Source organism: Nicotiana tabacum, chromosome 18 (genome assembly GCF_000715075.1).
Source record: "Nicotiana tabacum cultivar K326 chromosome 18, ASM71507v2, whole genome shotgun sequence".
Classification (NCBI taxonomy): domain Eukaryota; kingdom Viridiplantae; phylum Streptophyta; class Magnoliopsida; order Solanales; family Solanaceae; genus Nicotiana; species Nicotiana tabacum.
Genome location: NC_134097.1, coordinates 110,303,242 through 110,323,357, shown reverse-complemented (window position 1 = coordinate 110,323,357; position 20,116 = coordinate 110,303,242). Strand labels below are relative to the sequence as shown.

General features: G+C 35.9%; 2 protein-coding genes across 3 annotated transcripts; one reads left to right on the top strand and one right to left on the bottom strand.

Moving 5' to 3' along the window:
- Positions 1-5,271: 5,271 nt before the first annotated feature.
- LOC107759355 (two-component response regulator ARR22-like) lies at positions 5,272-6,935 on the top strand. The gene is made up of 3 exons (XM_016577276.2): positions 5,272-5,352; positions 5,895-6,168; positions 6,509-6,935. Exons 2-3 carry the CDS (start codon positions 5,899-5,901, stop codon positions 6,686-6,688), a joined length of 450 nt encoding a protein of 149 aa, XP_016432762.1. The 5' UTR covers positions 5,272-5,352; positions 5,895-5,898; the 3' UTR covers positions 6,689-6,935.
- Positions 6,936-7,279: 344 nt separating this feature from the next.
- LOC107759354 (abscisic-aldehyde oxidase-like) lies at positions 7,280-19,131 on the bottom strand. 2 transcript variants are annotated; one of them, XM_075237151.1, is made up of 10 exons: positions 18,681-19,131; positions 16,036-17,700; positions 11,163-11,422; positions 10,858-11,067; positions 10,532-10,750; positions 9,417-10,382; positions 9,226-9,321; positions 8,501-8,599; positions 8,043-8,232; positions 7,280-7,819 (listed from the first exon to the last, which is right to left on the bottom strand). In XM_075237151.1, exons 1-10 carry the CDS (start codon positions 18,820-18,822, stop codon positions 7,596-7,598), a joined length of 4,071 nt encoding a protein of 1,356 aa, XP_075093252.1. In that variant the 5' UTR covers positions 18,823-19,131; the 3' UTR covers positions 7,280-7,595. The 2 variants fall into 2 exon arrangements, with proteins under 2 accessions (XP_075093252.1, XP_075093253.1); XM_075237152.1 differs by lacking the exon at positions 7,280-7,819 and having other exon boundaries at positions 8,095-8,232; positions 8,400-8,599.
- Between the last annotated feature and the right edge of the window lie 985 nt (positions 19,132-20,116).

Here is a 20,116-nt window from a genome sequence, read left to right as displayed (position 1 = left end):
AAAATACAACAAAATATTCCAACACACCTCAATCTCTTCATACACAAAATGACCATCGTATAGTGTCATACAATCCGAAAATATTACGATGAACAATCACCCAACCATCCTGTCATTATGTGGTATTTCTCCATGCCCTTTCTCCTCTAAAACTCCACAAAAACAGTAGCAAAAGAGACAACCCAACAACAACATGAAATAGCTCACAAAACAGTCCACTACAAGTTTAACAACGCGAACTCACGGCTTCCGATCACCGTCACTGAGTTCTTACAATTATTGAAAGAATTTCTCTACTTTTACAGCAGAAAAAATGGATGAAAGAGGGCAGTATACTTACTTTATTTGGTGAATATCTCAGCTCCTATCTTGGTTCTTCAACCCTTAGGTTTTTCTCCAACTAGAACTTGAAAAAAAGAGAAAATCATTTAGGGTTTTGTGTTGAATTTTTGGGAGAACTTTGTTGGGGTGTACCTCTGATATTTTTGCTCTATTATGAGTGTAATATCTGAAGGAAATCAGCCCTTAAAAGGGCTCTTTGGCCAACCCAAACTAGCTCCTTTTTGAACACGTTTCGTCCTTTCATTTAAGCAAGTAGGTGACACACCTACTTGTCACCTATGCAGTCTCGCTGAAATGCAAATATCTCTTTACTCCGATATCGTATTGACAAACGGTTTAATGAGTTAGAAACTATACTCGTAGATCTTCAATTTTGTAGGTGGATCATCCCGTAATCTCAGATATATTGACCTAAATTTCAGTACATTTATGAATGTAACTTGTGATGACCTTTGCCAACTTTTGTTCCACAACTCACTTGACTTCAAAACATAACATACGACTATCATACGACTAAAATAACTCATAACATAACATCCTTATAATGTTATGAACCTTAGTCTCACCTCAAAAGTACATGTTATAACATTCCCAACTTGTCGACTTTCGATGAAACTTATATTCGTCAATTCGTTTAGCTTCAAAGCCTTCCAACAATTTTGGTACTTGTTACTCATGAGCATAAATATTTGTAACCTCCAAGGTAACATGATTAACTTACTTTATATATTTTCAAAGATGATCTCATTTCTAAGCGTACATCAATTGACTTGCGATGTACTCTTACATACGAAAATATGGGGTATAACATAACACCACCTAGTTGAAAAATACATTTTTAAAGCTTTAGAGCCGTTAGGTAGTAATACTATTTGTATAGACCTAAAGAATAATTTTAGAATAAAATCTTTCAAAAGATAAATACCAATTGGATATGTAAAAGACAAATTCAACAACATAAAATTTTTGAAGTGTCATTTAGCAGCCATTTATTGAAAAAAGGAGAAAAAGCCTTCTCAAAGGAGAAATTTGGCAAGTGGTCAATGATAAGAAGTTTTGATTCTTAAAATTCTTATGCTTGACATAAATTTTTTTCATGATCCATATTTGTTATATTCAAGAGTTTATGCTTTTAAAATTTATTCCATAACTTAATATATAGTTTAATAATATTTTTATGATTTAAAAAAAAATGTATACTCATTGATATGAAGAACACGCACAATGCGCATACTCTAAAGCTAGTCATACTAAAAGTAAAAAGCTCCTACATTCAAAGTTAATTTACAATAATATTCTTTGAAACTTGAGTTACCATTTTGTCCCTAAAAAATAATAAACCTTCAATTAAATAATTTTTTAATTACATTAGCAATGAACCAGATGAATTAGAAGTGAAAGAATTGTACATAAATGCTTCATACACTCAATTCAATAAATCCAAATAGGATTGACGACATTCATATTCTCCTTCAGTTACTTATTAAAAACAAAAGAATTTGAAAAGATACGAATATTTCAATAGAGATCAGATTCATACACATATTAAAAATGGTATCTCGATAGTCATTTTTCACAACTATTTAAGGAGCTAATATATTGACAAGGCAATGACAATCGATCAAATAATTTGTTATCAAACAAGGATTTGTAAATTTTGATTTATATCTGAATATTCGCCTTTTCCTGCTGCATTATATATGGATATGCTCTAAACTCTTTGAGCTACATTTTCTTTTTCTACTTCATTGCGTATATCTTTTTCATTTTTATCTCGAAGTGTGTTCATTCATTTATGTGGAACAAAGTTTTGTTACTGCCACCTTGTTTGATCCTAAGCTTCGCTCTTTATTAATTTTCAACATAAATTATCGTCTTCCGCGGATCCTTAATTAATTACGCAATTGCCTAAAAAGAAATCTTTTAGTAGAAATGATAGGTTAATTAGCGAGAATGCTCATGTCCTTTTTAACACTTAGATTTTTCCTTTTTTGGCCTCCCACTAAATCATGGATTAACTTCAATAACGTACTCTACAACTTGGAATTATGGCTAGCAATGGAGTGAGAGAGTTTGTCTGTCCTTTTCTCTCTGGTTGATAAAAAAAATACTTATCGAAATAAGTGTGATTCACTGCAGTAATTTGTGTTCGTGGTACCCTGGTGTTTGAAGTACTATATCAGTGTGGTTATCCATTCTATCTTGGGAGGAAATAGAGAGCGTTTGGCTAAGCTTATAAGTTGGTCGAATTGGTTTATAAACATCTTTTGGCTTATCTATGCGTTTGATAAACACCTGAAGTGTTTATAAGCTAAAATAAGTCATAAGTCATAAATTGTGCACCCCACTTTTAGTTTAACTAAGGTTTTTACTAGTTTATCTGTAATATATTTTTTAACTCACAAAATACTTTTACCAAAATAAATTTCCTAACTTTCTCTTCATTCCATATTCGTTGTTCATCTTTTCTTTTCAAAGAAACTTTTTGATTTATAATGTTTTGTAAAGGTTTTTAAGAGTATTTTAGTCATTTTAACAAAAGAACATCTTATCAATATTTTTTTACCTAACACATCAAATGCTTATTGTCAGTTCTAACACTTCTATCCAAACATATAAACGCTTATTTAAAAAAATCAATTCCAGCACTTAAAAAATACTTTTTAGCACTTAAAGCTTATCAACTATTTACAATCAACCAATCTAAACGGGCTCAAAATCCTAAACCTCGGGTACTAAAAGGGGATTATATTCCTTAAAAATACACTATAAATTCAATTGGCTCAGATTAGTTTTTTGCTTATTCTACATTTCTTGTTTACATTTCCAGAATTTAATATTTGGATACAGAATACTATCAAGATAACCATCAGAGACTGGATTTCCTGCATCCTCTTTGAGTCAAGGATGATGCAAGCACAATGTTATAAGATTCTGAACACACCTACATGAAAATGTGTTTTTTTTCCTAGTTAACCAAAGCAAAGCTTGACCTTAGATGAGATGTGGGACAGAGGAAATCAGAGGCGGCTCAATGGTCTTAGAGGCCTAAAGCCGAGAAAGAGGCCTTAAACTTGTTTAACAATTTTAGATATTTTTGTTGAAGTTTATTCTTTTTACTTTTCGAGATGCAATTTCATCTTGACGATATAATCAACAATTTCATTTTGACGATGTAACCAACCTTTTTAATCTTTGTTGAAAGATTACTAACATTTGATAAGTTTTTATTAAGTTTAATTTTTCGTTTTTTCTTTTTACATGACAGTCAACGTAACTCACTATATAACATTGTCTCCCAAAGTAATAATCATGTAGAAGTTTGTATTTACAACGATGATAAATATTTTACGATCTAATTAGCTTGAAGCATGCCTGTAGAGATCTTGAAAGAAAATATCTTACAAAGTTAGAACTGTAAATAAAATTTATTTAAGTTGGAGTAAGAAGAACTAGAAAGTAACTACAGATTTAATTGTCTTTCATTTTCATTTGAATTTTTTCAACCAACTCCGAAAAAAGATCACATAAAATATAAAACTATATTAACGATTGGTGACAAAGTAGCAAAAGATGGTTGAAAAAATTTCTTATACTACTATTTAATAATAAATACAATAAATATTTAAATTACATATAAAAAGAGCCGCTTTTGGGGCCTCTAATTTTGTGAGGCCTAACGCGGCCGCTTTAGTGGCCTAGGGATTAAGCCGCCTCCGAAGGAAATACTAGTCTGCTTTCCCAATATTTTTTGACTTCTGATTATTCTTATAGTTTTAAAAACAAGGCGAATGTCATGAACGATAGACGATCATTGGAAAACACGAAAAAGAGAATCATGAAAAAATTAATCATACTTCAGTAAAAAGGAAATTCCAGGACATGAAGCACATTCTCCGATCAAAGGGATGGAAAAGATTTTATTTTAATTATTTACAAAAAATGAAATAGAATAGAAAAAGCTCGCGACACAAGAATCAGGAACCTTACTCCTGGTGGAATATAACTAGCTAAATCTTTTCTTTTTTTATAAATCATAATTCAGTAAAATAGGCGACAACTGCTATTAGGATGTGTTTGTAACCTAATGCTGCACTTGTTCGTAACGTTCGGAATTTTCTATGTAATATCTACTTTTTCTCATTTGAATTGAAAAATATTCTTTTCCTCCTCTTTCCCAACCTACTTCTTGTGAGTTAAAATATCTAAAAGAAAAATTCTACTCTGTCAAGTAAAATGTGATTTTTCATTGCCTGGAATTGGACATGGGGGTTGGCGATTTGTTTAATTATTTTTGTGATACATTGGAAGCCAAATCATTCCGATCTTAGAATTCATATCATGTTGTTCTTGAGCAGTATATATAGAAGTAGGGAAAAAAATATAGTGATAATTTGATTCTTCGTGGCCGTAGTAAATAGGAGAAAATTCGAATTAAAATTTTCGTTTTCACAAAAACTTTTTTAAAAAAGGAGAGTCATAACTTCGTTTAATAGATTAAATTAAACTCATTGTTGGCTTCAATTAAAGTCGGTAACCAAAAACACCGTGAAGTCCCATCAAATCCCAAAAATTTCAAATTCCATATTAATTCGTATTTTTAAAATTTAATTTTTCAAAAAAAGAGGCAAAGCTAGAATTTAAATTTTCTTAACTATTGCAAATTTATCCTAAAAAGGGCTACAATAATTGAAAATGCCAAAACACAATATATTCAAAAAGTTCTTATATGTCACGCTTATCGACACTATTATGCTAAAAGTCAAAGAAAAGAAGTGTTGGGATAATACCTTTAATCCTGATCTCTACTAGATGTCGTGTTGCGCTTTTCAACTTCCCAATAGCAAATTTAAGCAAATTTCATTTATGTTGAGTTGCCATTTTCAATTTTCCAATGTCAAATTTCGGCATATTTCATTTATGAAACTTCTTACATGGCTCCTATTTAAGTGCTCATCAAATTACTTCAAGAATATATGCATTCAAGTTTTTGTTCTGAGTACGAGAGAGGTATGTACTAAAAACTCTCATTCAAGAATTACATATTTGCGTACTGAATAGTTAAAATTATGTTTTATCAATAGCATCATTTATATGTTCTTTTTCCTACAAATAATTATCAAAAATATATCCATTTGATCCCTTCTATATGTGATATACATCTAGTAACACCTTCCTGAAAGGATATAAACAATGTGGTTAATATTCTTACACAATAAGTATGTTTTTTTCTTTTTTGTATTTTTCACTCTGTCCGATACCTGCATTGGAGTGGTCGAACTCGAGATCTCTAATTAAGAATAAAAGAGTACTTACTGCTCTTTGTTGGTTACCTAATTAATATGCTTTCTATTTCTAAATGAAGACTTAACACAATAAACAAGTTCATTAATGAAATAAGTTTTAATCACGCTTAGATTATATACGGATTATATCTATGTTGAGTAATAAGTTACAAAATCGCGCACAGATTATACACAAATTATATCTATTTTTGATTAAACGGTTGTATAGGCGACTATTTAAATTAATTTTTCTACTTTTTTGGACAGGAAAATGTCTTCGAGCGCGAGTGCTTCTTCTTCAAAGAGTAAGAAAAGAGTTGGACCTGATAATGACTTCAAAGTTGGGAAACAACTCCAAGTACTCATAGTTGATGATGATGACGTGTCTCAAACAACCTACATTTTGTTTCTTCAGAAGTGTGGAGTGGAAACTTTGGGAGTGAGAAATGGAAACGTAGCTGTTACTATTCATGATATTACAGAAATGCGTTTCGATTTAATCCTAATGAATTCTGTACTGCCGCTTATGGATGGTATCCCGGTAAGCTTTCTGAAATCGCAAAATTACTTTCGTAAACATTCGAGCCCGCGCGGGTTGGCTGAGTTGGTTGGGTGAGTGATTTCCCAGTTGATAGACCTAGGATTGATTCCCCTCTCCAGCAGCCTCCTTTTGCCTAACACGGTTTACATCTCTGTATAGTTTGCGTCTTTGCGAGCTATCGCACGGTTACCCAGTGCACATCCGAAGGATAGCAGCTGCAGTTTCCTGGGATTTTCCGGAAAAGGAAAATTTATTCGATACAAATAAGTTTTATCCTTTTATATATGTGCGGAACATGTTTCCATTTTAATAAAATTTAACCGATTTTCTCAATTTATAGGCAACAAAAAAGCTTCGAGAAATGGGAATTACAACTATGATTGTTGGAATGACTAATGTGAATGACAAGGAAGAAGTTCGCAAAGAATTTATGGAAGCTGGTGTTGATGATTGCTATGAGAAGCCATTAACCCCTGAAATACTTCGCAGCCTTCTTGAGAAACTTTCCAACAAAGCTTAAGATCAAGTCAAATAATTATATTAAGTCATCTCTTATCAGACTAAAATTATGTGTGGTTCTTTAGTCAATTATCTTATTATGAATTATATGTAGTGATGAAGTACTTTCAAAATGGTACGTATCAAAGATGTAGCAGACATATGATTATGGTGCTATTTCCTTATGCTATGAACTATAATATTTTACTTTTAAAATGTTGAGTAGTAGTTTTAAAATTTCAATAAGGTACGACACCACTTATTTTTTATTTTTATTTTTTTGTTTTCTATTCGTTGTTTGGTACCCATTTTTGGGTCCGACTAATCTGGATTCTTGTGGAACAATCTTACTTTGAAATAAACTGCTCGCTATCAAAGGTGACTCCCTCTCAAGACTCGAATTTGAAATCTTTTTTTAATAAAAAGAGAGAACTCTTGGCCATGAGTTTCGTCTAAAAAAAAAGGGCAACTCGATGCACTAAGCTCCCGCTATGCACAGGGTCCGGAAAATCCAAAATAAACAAAATAAAGTGAGTTTGGTCTAAATAACCAAAATAAACACTGAGGTGAGATATGAAATCCATAAGAAAATTGAATAATAGGATATCACAAGTTTCCAGTAAAAATTCGACTTGATCCAAAGATGAAATTTACTACAGAACTCTTTATTTCTCTATTCTTCAACTTATAATTCAGTTGAATACACAATATTATTTTTACTGCTATACAATCTGAATTTACACTAAGGTTGTTATAGACAGAATTACAAAAGAAACTTTCATCATCCATTTTTTGGAAACAGACAGTTCAAATTCTTAAGAAGATTTGAAGAAAAAACAAGTATTCAGTATCATTTGAGACATATTGAGCACTTTTTCCTTGTGATTCAGACCACAGAAAATGTCTCCAACTGTGTGATATTCCGCGATTTAGTTTGATTTCTGAGTGAGCAAACTTTGCAAGTATTTCTCCACATAATCCAGACCACACTGCGTCTTCACAACAGGTAATATGGCAGGAACATCCAGATAGAATTCTGAAGCAGACTCGTCGAGCTTGCCCCAAAGTTTGAGTTGTTCTCTTGCTGCTTTAACGGCTGCTCTTGTTGCACAATGGACTGAAGCTGCCAATAGCAGTGGCGGTTCACCAGATGCTGCAAAATAGTAATTAATCATATTAGGTTCAACAATTTGTACTAATGAATATACATATATGATATACTATCTTGAAATGAGTTTGCGACATATTCCACTCAACCAAGTGAAGAACAGTAGAAAAATTTTCATGACATTCACAGTTATAATCGAACAAGCAAAGAACTTGGCGAACTTTCTTGACAGAATGGAAGGGAAAAGAAATGCAGAAAGAAATAATACCTTTGGAAGAGAGAACCCGTTTTTCATGATGTCCGCTGTTTACCAAATGAACGTTGAAATTCCGGGGTATGGTGTCAATAGTTGGGATCTTGTATGTCCCAGTGCTATTTGAGACCATCAACCCATCTTCGTTTGTAAGATATTCTTCGTGCATAAAAAATCCAATACCTTGTACATAAGCCCCTTCAATCTGCAAGGAAAAGAAAAAAAATTGCCGCTATTTAGAACATCTTACGATCAAGAATAGATTATTCACGAGTTTGAGTAACAGCTTAAATGCATGATACACCTCTCAATTACATAAAAATTCCAACTACAAAATCTAAAATATACAACAAAGGCAAGACTATTATGAACCTGTCCCATATCGACAGCTGGATTCAAGCTCTGCCCACAATCGTAAATAATATCCGACTGCAAAATCTAAAATATACAACAAAGGCAAGACTATTATGAACCTGTCCCATATCGACAGCTGGATTCAAGCTCTGCCCACAATCGTAAATAATATCCGACTGCAAAATGGTAGTTTCTCCCGTCAGAATATCTATCTCCACCTGCAAAAAGAGCATATGCTATTACTTATCCATAAGAATGTTTTTCGGAAGAATAAATTGGCTGCAAAATTATCCACAATCAGAGTTTCCTGTTAAGTGTTGTGCACTCAAACTGATACAACCTAGGGAGAACCACGCCCCAAAAGCTAGCTATTGAGGTGGTAGAGGCCAAGGCTATATAAATCTCACATCAGCACTTTGTAGTACCGATGTTGGACTCAAGTCACATTCCTTGCAACATATCATAACAAATGGTATCAGAGCCACCCACCACCCTCTGTGCTCACCGTGCCTTCGATGGTCACGTTGGTATTGCAGTATTCGTCCGGGGATAGAAATATCTAGTGCACAACCATCCAGGACGACGGATGCGGAGCGTGGTAGTTTGTTATGGTCTGTTGCAAGGAATGGGATTTGTCCACATCGGTACTACAAAGTGCTGATGTGGGGTTTTATATAGCCTTGGGCTCTCCCACCTCAATAGCTAGCTTTTGAGGTGTGGTTCTCCCTAGATTGTATCACAAACATACTGAAAATCGATAATCATTGAAGCAGACTGAAGCAGGGAACGCTACTAAAGGCATGGATAGTCAAACCAGAAAAAGCAACAGAAACAACAAGTTTACCTCACTGACAGCAGCACCAAAGTTCAAATAACTCATGGAACTGGATTCTGGTACATAATAAGAACTTGCTGATAAGTTTACTGCTTGCATTTGTGCCTGCAAAAAGAAGGGAGGTGGGTGGGAGAGAACTGCAAACTAAGATATTTAACACACGAGAAAGAGTGACCAAGTGAAATATTGGGAAAACAAACCTGGCGAATGAGCGTTGGCCAATCAAGAGAGCCATTTTGTTCCTGCAACTGTTTCTTCAGAGGAGTCAGTCTTTCAACCAAGACACTACAGCAACGCCTAACTGCTTCACAGCTTGATTCCGATGTAGTGCTTCCAGCCGTACACCCGCCTTGCACTAAGCTTAAGCTGTCTGCTTGTATGACTCGTACTTTCTCTACAAGTTCTTCGCTCCAACTACTTTCAATTAAACCAAGAGCATATGCAGTCATCTGTCTAACCTTTGTCCATAGCCCTTGGCCAATTTCAATCCCTCCAACCTCTACAACAATTGATCCATCCGACAGGATACTGACTTTTCCTGGGGTTGGTCGTTGCATAGCTTCAAATATTATTGGCAGTCGAGAAATACCCTTTTTCTTCCATGTGTTTTTCTGGTTAAACTGTTCCACCATCTTGCTACGTTGGAAAAAGCTCGAGGACACAGCCAACTTATCCATGATACCAGGCAACGTATATTCTCCTACTTCAGTTACGATGTTATCATAGAATAAGTTAATGCTTTCAAATGTATGAACATTTTTATTTCTGACAGAATCCACCTCCTTTGACAGTAAACTCGCTACATGCTCTATTATAGCTTCGGCAATATAAGATCCTTGCACCTCCCCAGGGGCCCGCATAGCTGATTTGCTGGTAAGATTCGTCTTGCATACTTTTACATCAAAAGATAAGGCACCCCAATCATATTTCTTTATTGCTTTAATCACATTTGATGGTAGGAGGGGGCTTATATCTTCCGAAATCCCAGCATTTATCAATATATCAAGATGTAATGCTGTGATCTTTCCGCTTGACTTGAATCCTACACTGTATGTTACTTTCATTGGGTGTCTTCCTCCTGTCATTATCATGTCGCTGTTCCGGTTGACATATATCCTCACAGGCCGCCTTAACTTGTATGCTGCAAGTGCACAGGCTGTCGAAACCTAAAATCATACATAAACTTTGGCATTAGAGTCGGAAATTTTTTCTGGAACAGATCGAGAAAGAAAGAGAGACGAGAGAAAGAAACATCCACATGCATTATTATTACCAATTTTTATTATTATTACTAATTTTCTTTTCATATACTCACAGGCATTGCTCTGACTGCCTTGCCCCCAAAGCCACCTCCAACCCTTCTTGTAATTACACGGATATTGTGTTCAGGAACACCAAGACAACTGGCAATCACATTTTGCGCATACTCAGGGCACTGGCTTGAAGTATAAACAACCATACAGTTGTCTTCATCTGGAATCGCAAGGGCAGTCTGTGTCTCCATATAAAAATAGTACTCGGAACCAAGTCTTACCTGGAAATGATTATTAGAAGAAGAGCCAATCAATTTAAAATTTGAACCTTTAGCATAAATCTACTACAGTTAGACATGCTATGGAACTATAGAGAAATCAAAAGTACCTCAGCAGAGAGAATCTTGTGATCAGCTTCAGCCATTCCTTTTGAGAAATCACCAACCTGTTTTGGATATAGAAATGGCGGGATTTGGAAAAAGCTAGATTTCTCAACAGCTTCCTCGACAGTTAAAATGGGTGAATTTACATTTACAGTGTCATATTCAACAAGGGCTGTTGTGGCAGCCACGTCAGCAGACCTCTGAGTGTCAGCAACCTATGTCATTAGATCGCCATATGTTGAACAACAAAAAGAAATAGTTAAAAAAAATCTTATGGATCAAAAGTATATGAGAAATTAATATTTCATACCGCAACTGCAATTCTCTCGCCAGCACATCGGGCGAGATCATCTGCGAATAAAGGCTCAGGGCCAAACATTGTAATAGATCCTACATTTGACCCTCCACTTGGGATATCCTTGAAAGTAATAATGTCGGTGAATCCATCTGTTAATGAATTATACTCAAGCTGGATTCCTTTTACACCTGCTAATGGTTTTGTGCTGTAGATAAACGCTCCATGCAGGCAGTTTGGTGGTGATGGAATGTCATCTACATAAACAGCTTCACCTGCAAAATATAATATAAACCAGAAGATGAAAATTGCAGAATAAAGTTATTGTTAAAATAAGATGCACATAGACTATTTTTGTGTTAAACCAATAAAAGCATGGATGGGGGAATACATGACAACAAGGGGTACAGAAAAGGAGAAGAAATGACCACAAGAGCTGATCTGAGAAAATACTGAACAATTTACAGAGGAAAAAACATCAAAAGCTCAAGCCTCTTCTCAAATGGAAAATAAATGACAAGGGAGGAGGAAAGGCTGATGAGGAAATTTGTAACGTAAAAACAAGTTCGGCTGAATTTGTATTTGTTGAATTATGTCAAATTTCCATCCCACATCGGTGGGTTAAGGAGTTGGTGGGAAACTTTTCCCCTATAAAAGAAGGCTTAATGTTTAGGATTTAAATACACCTCTCATTTGCCTTCTATCTGTTTAAGGCATTTGTATCTTCTCTCTTTAGTATTATTTCACTTGTATTTTTGGAGTGAAATAAAATATTGGTTGTGTCCGAGGAGTAGGCAAAATTAGCCGAACCTCGTAAATTCTGGTGTTCCCTTTATTGTTGTTTTATTGTCTTATTTATTATTTGGTGGCTGTCATAATTTTTGGTATAGTAGTTGTGACTTATTCACACTATATACATTTGGCTTCCGCAACAATTGGTATCAGAGCCAAGGTACTGTCTAAGTATGCTCTGTGGTTGCAGCATAGTCTGATCTTCCACATCAGAAAAGATTTATCTTGGTAACTGAGTCAAGGTTCTGTCTGAGTATGCTCTGTAGTTGCAGCTCAGTCTGATCTTCTACATCAGAAAGGAAATAATCTTGATTTGTGTCGTCAGCTATTAAATAATATTTGTGTCAAATATGGGAGACAATAAACAAGAAGAATCTACATCAAGTGTCAACAATACGTCATCATTGGCATCTTCGCTTATGACAAGAATTGTGTCAAATGCGAAATTTGCGGTAGAAATTTTTGACGGGTTCGGACATTTTGGGATGTGGCAAGGCGAGGTTCTAGATGTCCTTTTTCAACAAGGGCTAGATCTGGCCATTGAAGAAAAGAAACCAGATGTTATTGGAGAAGAAGATTGAAGAATTATCAACCGTGTTGCTTGCGGTACCATTCGATCCTACCTTGCTAGAGAGCAGAAATATCCATACACAAAGGAAACTTCTGCAAGTAAATTATGGAAAGCACTGGAGGATAAATTTTTGAAGAAAAATAGTCAAAATAAATTGTACATGAAGAAGAGACTGTTTCACTTCACCTATGTTCCTGGTACCACGATGAATGAACATATCACCAGTTTCAATAAGTTGGTCACAGATTTGCAAAATATGGATACAACTTATGATGATGGTGACTTGGCCTTGATGTTGTTGGCGTCACTTCCTGATGAGTACGAGCACCTTGAGACTGCTCTACTCCATGGAAATGACGAAGTTTCTCTTAGAGAAGTTTGTTCGGCTTTGTACAGCTATGAACAAAGAAAGCGAGAAAAACAGAAGGGCGGAGAAGGAGAAGCACTATTTGTGAGGGGTCGTCCTCAAAGTCAAACGAGGACAAAGAAGGGAAGATCCAAGTCAAGATCCAGACCCAGCAAAGATGAATGAGCCTTTTGTCGAGAAAAAGGGCACTGGAAGAAAGACTATCCGAAGTTGAAGAATAAGGCCAAACATAACAATGGAAAGGCCATTATGGATTCAAATGTAGCTGATTGTGATGATTCAGATTTCTCATTAGTTACAACAGAGTCATCAACATCATCAGACATATGGTTGATGGACTCGGCTTGTAGCTATCATATGTGTCCCAACAGGGACTGGTTCGTGGAATTTCAAGAAGGAGAATATGGAGTCGTCCACACAGCGGATAACAACCCTCTTACCTCATATGGAATTGGTTCAATACGATTAAGGAACCATGATGGAATGATCAGAACATTAACAGATGTTCGATATGTACCGGATTTGAAGAAGAATCTCATCTCTGTGGGAGCCCTGGAATCAAAAGGGTTTAAAATCATTGCAGAAAATGGAGTGATGGGAGTATGTTCCGGTGCACTAGTGGTAATGAAGGCTAATCGGAAGAATAATAATATGTACCGCTATTGTGGCAGTACAGTTATTGGGACAGCGACAGTGACATCCAGTGACGACAAAGAGGCAAAAGCAACCAAGCTATGGCACATGCGCTTGGGACATGCTGGAGGAAAATCCTTGAAAACTCTATCAGATCAAGGATTGTTAAAAGGAGTCAAGGCTTGCAACTTGGAGTTTTGTGAGCATTGTGTTAAAGGGAAACAGACAAGGGTTAAATTTGGTACAGCGATCCATAATACTAAAGGCATTTTGGATTATGTACACTCTGATGTTTGGGGTCCTTCCAAAACACCTTCATTGGGTGGGAAGCACTATTTTGTAACCTTTGTTGATGATTTTTCCCGAAGAGTATGGGTGTATACAATGAAGAGCAAAGATGAAGTGTTGGGAATTTTTCTCAAATGGAAGACGATGGTGGAGAATCAGACAGGCAGGAGAATCAAGTGTATTCGCACAGACAATGGAGGTGAATACAAAAATGATCATTTCAATAAGGTCTGTGAAAATGATGGCATCGTCCGACACTTCATTGTTAGACATACACCACAACAGAATGGAGTGGCAGAACGTATGAACCGGACCTTGCTGGAGAAGGTACGGTGTATGTTGTCCAATGCTGGCTTGGGCAAAGAATTTTGGGCTGAGGCAATTACATATGCATGCCACCTCATTAATCGTCTACCATCTGCTGCTATTGATGGCAAGACACCATTTGAAAAATGGTACGGAAAACCCGTTGTAGATTATAACTCTTTGCACGTGTTTGGCTCAACTGCATATTATCATGTGACGGAGTCAAAATTGGATCCAAGGGCAAAGAAGGCTATTTTTATGGGAATTACTTCTGGAGTCAAAGGATATCGCTTATGGTGTCCTATGACAAAGAAAGTAATATTCAGCAGAGATGTTACCTTTGATGAATCTGCTATGGTAAATAAGGTAACAAAAGACACCAAACAAAATAAAGGTGCTTCTAAGCAGGTGGAGTTTGAGGGAAAACTACTGGTTATGTGTTTACTTTTGCAAAGGCACTAGTTAGTTGGAAGTCTACTTTGCAGTCAACAGTTGCTTTGTCTACAACAGAGGCAGAGTACATGGCTATTACAGAGGCTGTGAAGGAGGCAATTTCGCTTCAAGGATTGCTAAAGGAGCTTGGTGTTGAACAAAAATGTATCACAATTTTTTGTGATAGTCAAAGTGCTATTCAATTAGCGAAGAACCAAGTTTATCATGCAAGGACGAAGCACATTGATGTTCGGTATCATTTTGTACGAGAAATCATAGAAGAAGGTGGAGTCACGATGAAGAAAATTCATACTACGGAGAATCCTGCTGATATGCTGACAAAGGTGGTGACTGCGGTCAAGTTTCAACATTGTTTGGATTTGATCAACATTGTTGAACACTGAAGATTGAAGATGAAGACACAACCAAAATTTGTTACCGAGAGAAAATTGAAGATGTGGAATTTTGCCAAGGTGGAGATTTGCTGAATTATGTCAAATTTTCATCCCACATCGGTGGGTTAAGGAGTTGGTGGGAAACTTTTCCCCTATAAAAGAAGGCTTAATGTTTAGGATTTAAATACACCTTTCATTTGCCTTCTCATCTGTTTAAGGCATTTGTATCTTCTCTCTTTAGTATTATTTCACTTGTATTTTTGGAGTGAAATAAAATATTGGTTGTGTCCGAGGAGTAGGCAAAATTAGCCGAACCTCGTAAATTCTAGTGTTCCCTTTATTGTTGTTTTATTGTCTTATTTATTATTTGGTGGCTGTCATAATTTTTGGTATAGTAATTGTGACTTATTCACACTATATACATTTGGCTTCCGCAACAGTATCAACATTCCCAAAGACGTAAAGTGAATAGTTGTAGTAGAGGCTTGAAATGAAGCCTAACACTAATTAACTACACTTTTAACCAAGCAAGACAGTTCTTCGATCTCATACCTCCTATGTTTTCCCTGCTGTACATTGTTGTTTCTTTGGTTGTGTATTTTCACTTTAAATATCACTTATCAAATTTACAGTATATAAATCTCAATCATCAAAATGGAATGTCCAGAACATCTCTTGAGAAACAACAAGGCCTGTTCATCAGAACACATTTCTACCCTTCACAAGCATCTAAACGAGATGTCTGAGAATCTAAAGTAATTTTCTTAGGTTACAACGACAAAAGTTTCTCAAAAGTTCCTCGTAATTGTTGGTCATATAGTCATGTTCTTATCAGAAAATTTGTGTATACTCAAAGCAAAATTTCTATTGAATTGCATTTAGAGAAAATACATAAAACATAAACAGATGTTAGGGAATGCAAATATAGTGAATGTATACGACGATTCATTATTGGAAACCGCCTCTACCTTCCTAGGGTAGGGGTAAGGCCTGCGTACACAGTACCCTCTCTAGACCCCACTTGTGGGATTCCACTGGCCTTTAATAGGTGACCTTGTCTTAACATGCACAAGATGAAATAAAATACCAAAGGAGAGTACAAACCAGCAGCTTGCATGGAAGCTCCAACCTTCTTCATTGGTTCACCCACTGGATAGTGCTCGCTACTTGATTCCACAACCTGCTTAGCAGAAGACAGTAGCGATTGTTTTCTCCCCTGACTAATGCCACCATCATTACTACTTTTTGAAACTTCCTCGAGTGAGATGTCATTGATTCCATTGAAAATAGCAGAATGAACATCAACTAAGGGATAAAGAAACTGAAAAACATAACTGACGGCCAAGCTTGATCTGTATTCTGGGTGTAAAGCCCCATCTTCCGGTACCACAGCTAGTTTGACTAATTTAAGTGCTTCACTTAAAATATGTGCATTTAATATTTTCCCTGTTAGATATTCCTCTACCTTTTTACCCCTTGTTGAGTGTTTTGTACCATAAGCACCAAACGCCAGCTGGATATCGTTTATCAGGATGCCGTTATGGCAGAGAGAAACATCAACCCCAAAAGCAGCATTTACATATGCTATTGCATTCCCATGAGGTCGTGGAGCAGCTCGATAGGTTTCAAACAAAAACTTAGAAAAGGTTTTGAGAGAACTCTCTTCTTTAAATGGGATCCAAACACTTAGAAGCACGGTCCTTGAGTCTATTTGAGGTCTCGATAATAATTCCTCCCATGTGAGTTTTTCAAGTGCATGACCGGTCATCAAGCTAACGGTAGCACCCACGCCAAGAAATAATGTAGCGATATCTGAAGGAAAACCATTCTTCTGTGCCATAACCAAATTTCCTCCCACACTAGCAGAGTTCCTAACAAATGGTGAAGCAATCTTCTCCATGTGGTTAACCAGCTTTTCGGACACCAGCTTCCCATATGGACCCAAATTGCCTTTGTTTTCCTCTTTCAAGAATGATATAAGTTTAGAGATGGTCACAGTTGCTCCCACTTCAATGCCTGTCTGATCTCTTTTGATGATTGAGAGTTCAGGAATATACCTGAGATCAACGTAATGATCATATCGCTGTGTTTCCTTATAATAACCTGTGCCTGTATTACCAACCACCAGTTTAAAGCTCGCACCATTTTCCGCCACACTGGAGTTCAACAAGCTCTGTAGCTCCTCGATGGAAGTAGGACTGTACCAAGGGTACCTTGTGGAGTCCAAATTTGTGGTGCATTCATTTTTCAAGAACTCCGGATATGTACTAAAATTCTTGGTTGGATCATAAGGAGGTAATTTACTTATTTTCATTTCCTTGGAATCTCCCTTTTTCCAAAAAGAATTGAACCCCAAATCCTCTATATCAATATCAGCAGCAAAAGACTTGCAAGCATCAGCAATGGGCCGGTATCCAGTGCACCGACAAAGGTTCCCTGCTATGGACTTTTCGGCTTCAGATGAAGTAAGCTTAGAGAATCCAGGCAGAGGATCTGCTTTGTTTCCTTTATCGGCATTGATAAGAGCTGAGAAAAATGACATGCACATTCCAGGAGTGCAAAAGCCACATTGAGAAGCATGGAAACCGGCAAATCTTTCATGAATAGAGTGGAAACCATCTCTGGTGTTCCCAAGGCCTTCACTTGTAGTAATTGAGCAACCATTTAAACTGCAAACAAGTGTAAGGCATGAACTCACGCTATAATCTTCGACCTTTTTAAGCTTGGGATCATACTTTGAGACCAGAACGACACAAGCCCCACAACCACCTGTAACCATAAGAATTAAGTCAAGTTCTTTCTGAACCCAAAATCGAGAACTTGTTACAAAAATACTTATGAAAGGGCAGTCGCGAAGCCACTTTAAGCTAAGGGGTGTCATTTACACCATTTTGCCAGAAAATTACGCTGTGTAGCTAGGGGTAAAATTATTTTTATTTATATATACTATATGTTGAATCCCCTTATTTTCTCAGTGTGTTTCCTTCTTTATATTTTAACACCCCCTTGTGAAATTTCGGGCTCCACAACTGCGAAATGGGCATACTTACAACTTTGACGAACTAAGGCTAACAGAATAACAGAATTGGAGTCAAATTAAAGATGGAAGGGGAACAGATCATACACCTTCAAAAAGCTTATGAAGAAAAAAGGATTTTCAACTAGTCTCAAGTCAGAAAATAAGAAATAAAATATCTCATCTAACATGTATTCTACATTGAAAAACTACAGAAGTTAGCCATTTATTTCATTGTTCCAGAAAAGTAATTCTACTGCTAAGCTGCAGAAGTTAGCCTAGTATATGTATATAATCATGCATATATTAAAACCTTTAACTCTTTTTTTTTTTAATAAATATTTTTATGATAAGTAACCTTATCTCTTAAGATATTGAAAAGAAAGGTCATATCATTTGGAGAAAACTACAGTAGAAGTTGTCAATTTCCAAGAAAAGCACAGAAATAAAGCAAAACAAACATGTCCATTAAAATACCGATATAAGTAAATCCACAGCTTTTAGTACAACAACAACAACAACAAAAAACGCAGTAAATTCCCAAAAGTGAAATCGGTGAAGGTTGAGATGTACGCGGCCTTATCCCTACCTTGGAACTTGAAAGACAGAGATGTTATTTTCGAAAGACAAATCCACAACTTTTAGTATTCCTTATTACTGTTGTATTAGCACCAAAACAAACAAATAGTGTACATGTAACAGAGTGGTTAAACAAATGAGGAGAATTAATTACCTTCACCACAACCAAGTTTAGGACTCTTGAAACAAGTCTCAGAACGCAAGAAGTGAAGCAAAGTAGTAGAAGGATTAATATTTGGCAACTCAAACCTCTCTCCATTTACTGCAAATACTAAATTCCCTTTTCTCTGTTCCATTAATAGCTCCTTAAAACCAAGATTCTTGGCTTAACTTAACACAGACCCTTTATCAATTCCTGTTTTTTCTCCTACTTTTTAAGCTGAGGAATGAACAGTTAAAAGATAAAGCAACAATCTTGAATTGAATTGGGGTGTCCAAATAATATCTCCCACATTCTCAATGGTCAACTGCCAATTTAATATTTGAACTCAACATGTTCTTTTCATTTCTGGGAGCTATTTAATAGGAGGAAATAAATTAACAAATAATTATATTATTAAAGCATCAAGTTTCATAGAGTCCACTACTTCAGAAGTTTCTAAGGTAAGAGGATTTGAAGGGGACGGCCATCAATTTTATTTTACATTCTTTTTGTTTTGACTTTTTTGTATAAGAATATTTATATATGGCGCAGTAGCATTAAAAAGTTGCCACGTAGGCTTGTGTTTTAAGGGAAAAAACTAAGCAGTAATACCTTTTCAGATAAGGAAGAAACATGTCACAGAAACAACACGCACTTTCTCGAGTTCATTTCCTATGACTATTTTTCCACTGTGTATTAAATGTTGTGATTCTCGAATCAATATGAAGATTATTTGAGAGGAAAAATAACTCTATTTCACAAAAATAGAATTACAGAGAATTTACACTAAGAATTTCTCTTTACAAAAAACCTCACCAAACTCTTTTTTTGTTCTCACAATCTCTTCCTGGATTGTATTTCAATCTCTCTGGATTGATATTTCTGTGTAAAACATAAGGCTCTATTTATAGCCTTAAAAAAGGTGGTTGGTGGTTGAATTCTTCGTTCAACAATGGTGGGCTTCTAGAATTGGGAGTTGGCAGTAGTTGAACTTATCAATTCTCCCCCTTCAGCTGCATTCCAACACAGCTACTATTTGAAAGTTATTCCAACTATGTCTCTGCACAGCTCTAACTTTTCTTGAGTGACCACCTTTGTTAACATGTCTGTTGGATTCTCCTTCGTATGGATCTTCACTAGTTTCAACAGTTGTTGATCCATCACCTCGCGTATCCAGTGATAGCGAATGTCGATGTGTTTTGTCCGAGAATGAAACATTGAGTTTTTGCTTAAATCAATTGCACTTTGACTATCACAATGTATCTTATACTCTGTTTGATTTATCCCTAGTTCTTGGAGAAACCGCTTTAGCTATAACATTTCTTTTCCAGCTTCTGCTACAGCAATATATTCTGCTTCAGTTGTGGATAGTGCAACACACTTCTGCAATCTTGACTGCCATGACACAGCTCCCCCTGCAAAAGTATAAACATATCCTGAGGTTGATT

Bases quoted from the DNA above. Each gene is read 5' to 3' on its own strand.
- LOC107759355 (XM_016577276.2), top strand. From the start codon at position 5,899: ATGTCTTCGAGCGCGAGTGCTTCTTCTTCAAAGAGTAAGAAAAGAGTT. The intron at 6,169-6,508 runs GTAAGCTTTCTG...CTCAATTTATAG, and splicing joins CGCTTATGGATGGTATCCCG to GCAACAAAAAAGCTTCGAGA.
- LOC107759354 (XM_075237151.1), bottom strand. From the start codon at position 18,822: ATGGAACAGAGAAAAGGGAATTTAGTATTTGCAGTAAATGGAGAGAGG. The intron at 10,751-10,857 runs GTACTTTTGATT...AATCATTTCCAG, and splicing joins ACAAGATTCTCTCTGCTGAG to GTAAGACTTGGTTCCGAGTA. The intron at 9,322-9,416 runs GTTTGTTTTCCC...TTCTTTTTGCAG, and splicing joins GGCCAACGCTCATTCGCCAG to GCACAAATGCAAGCAGTAAA.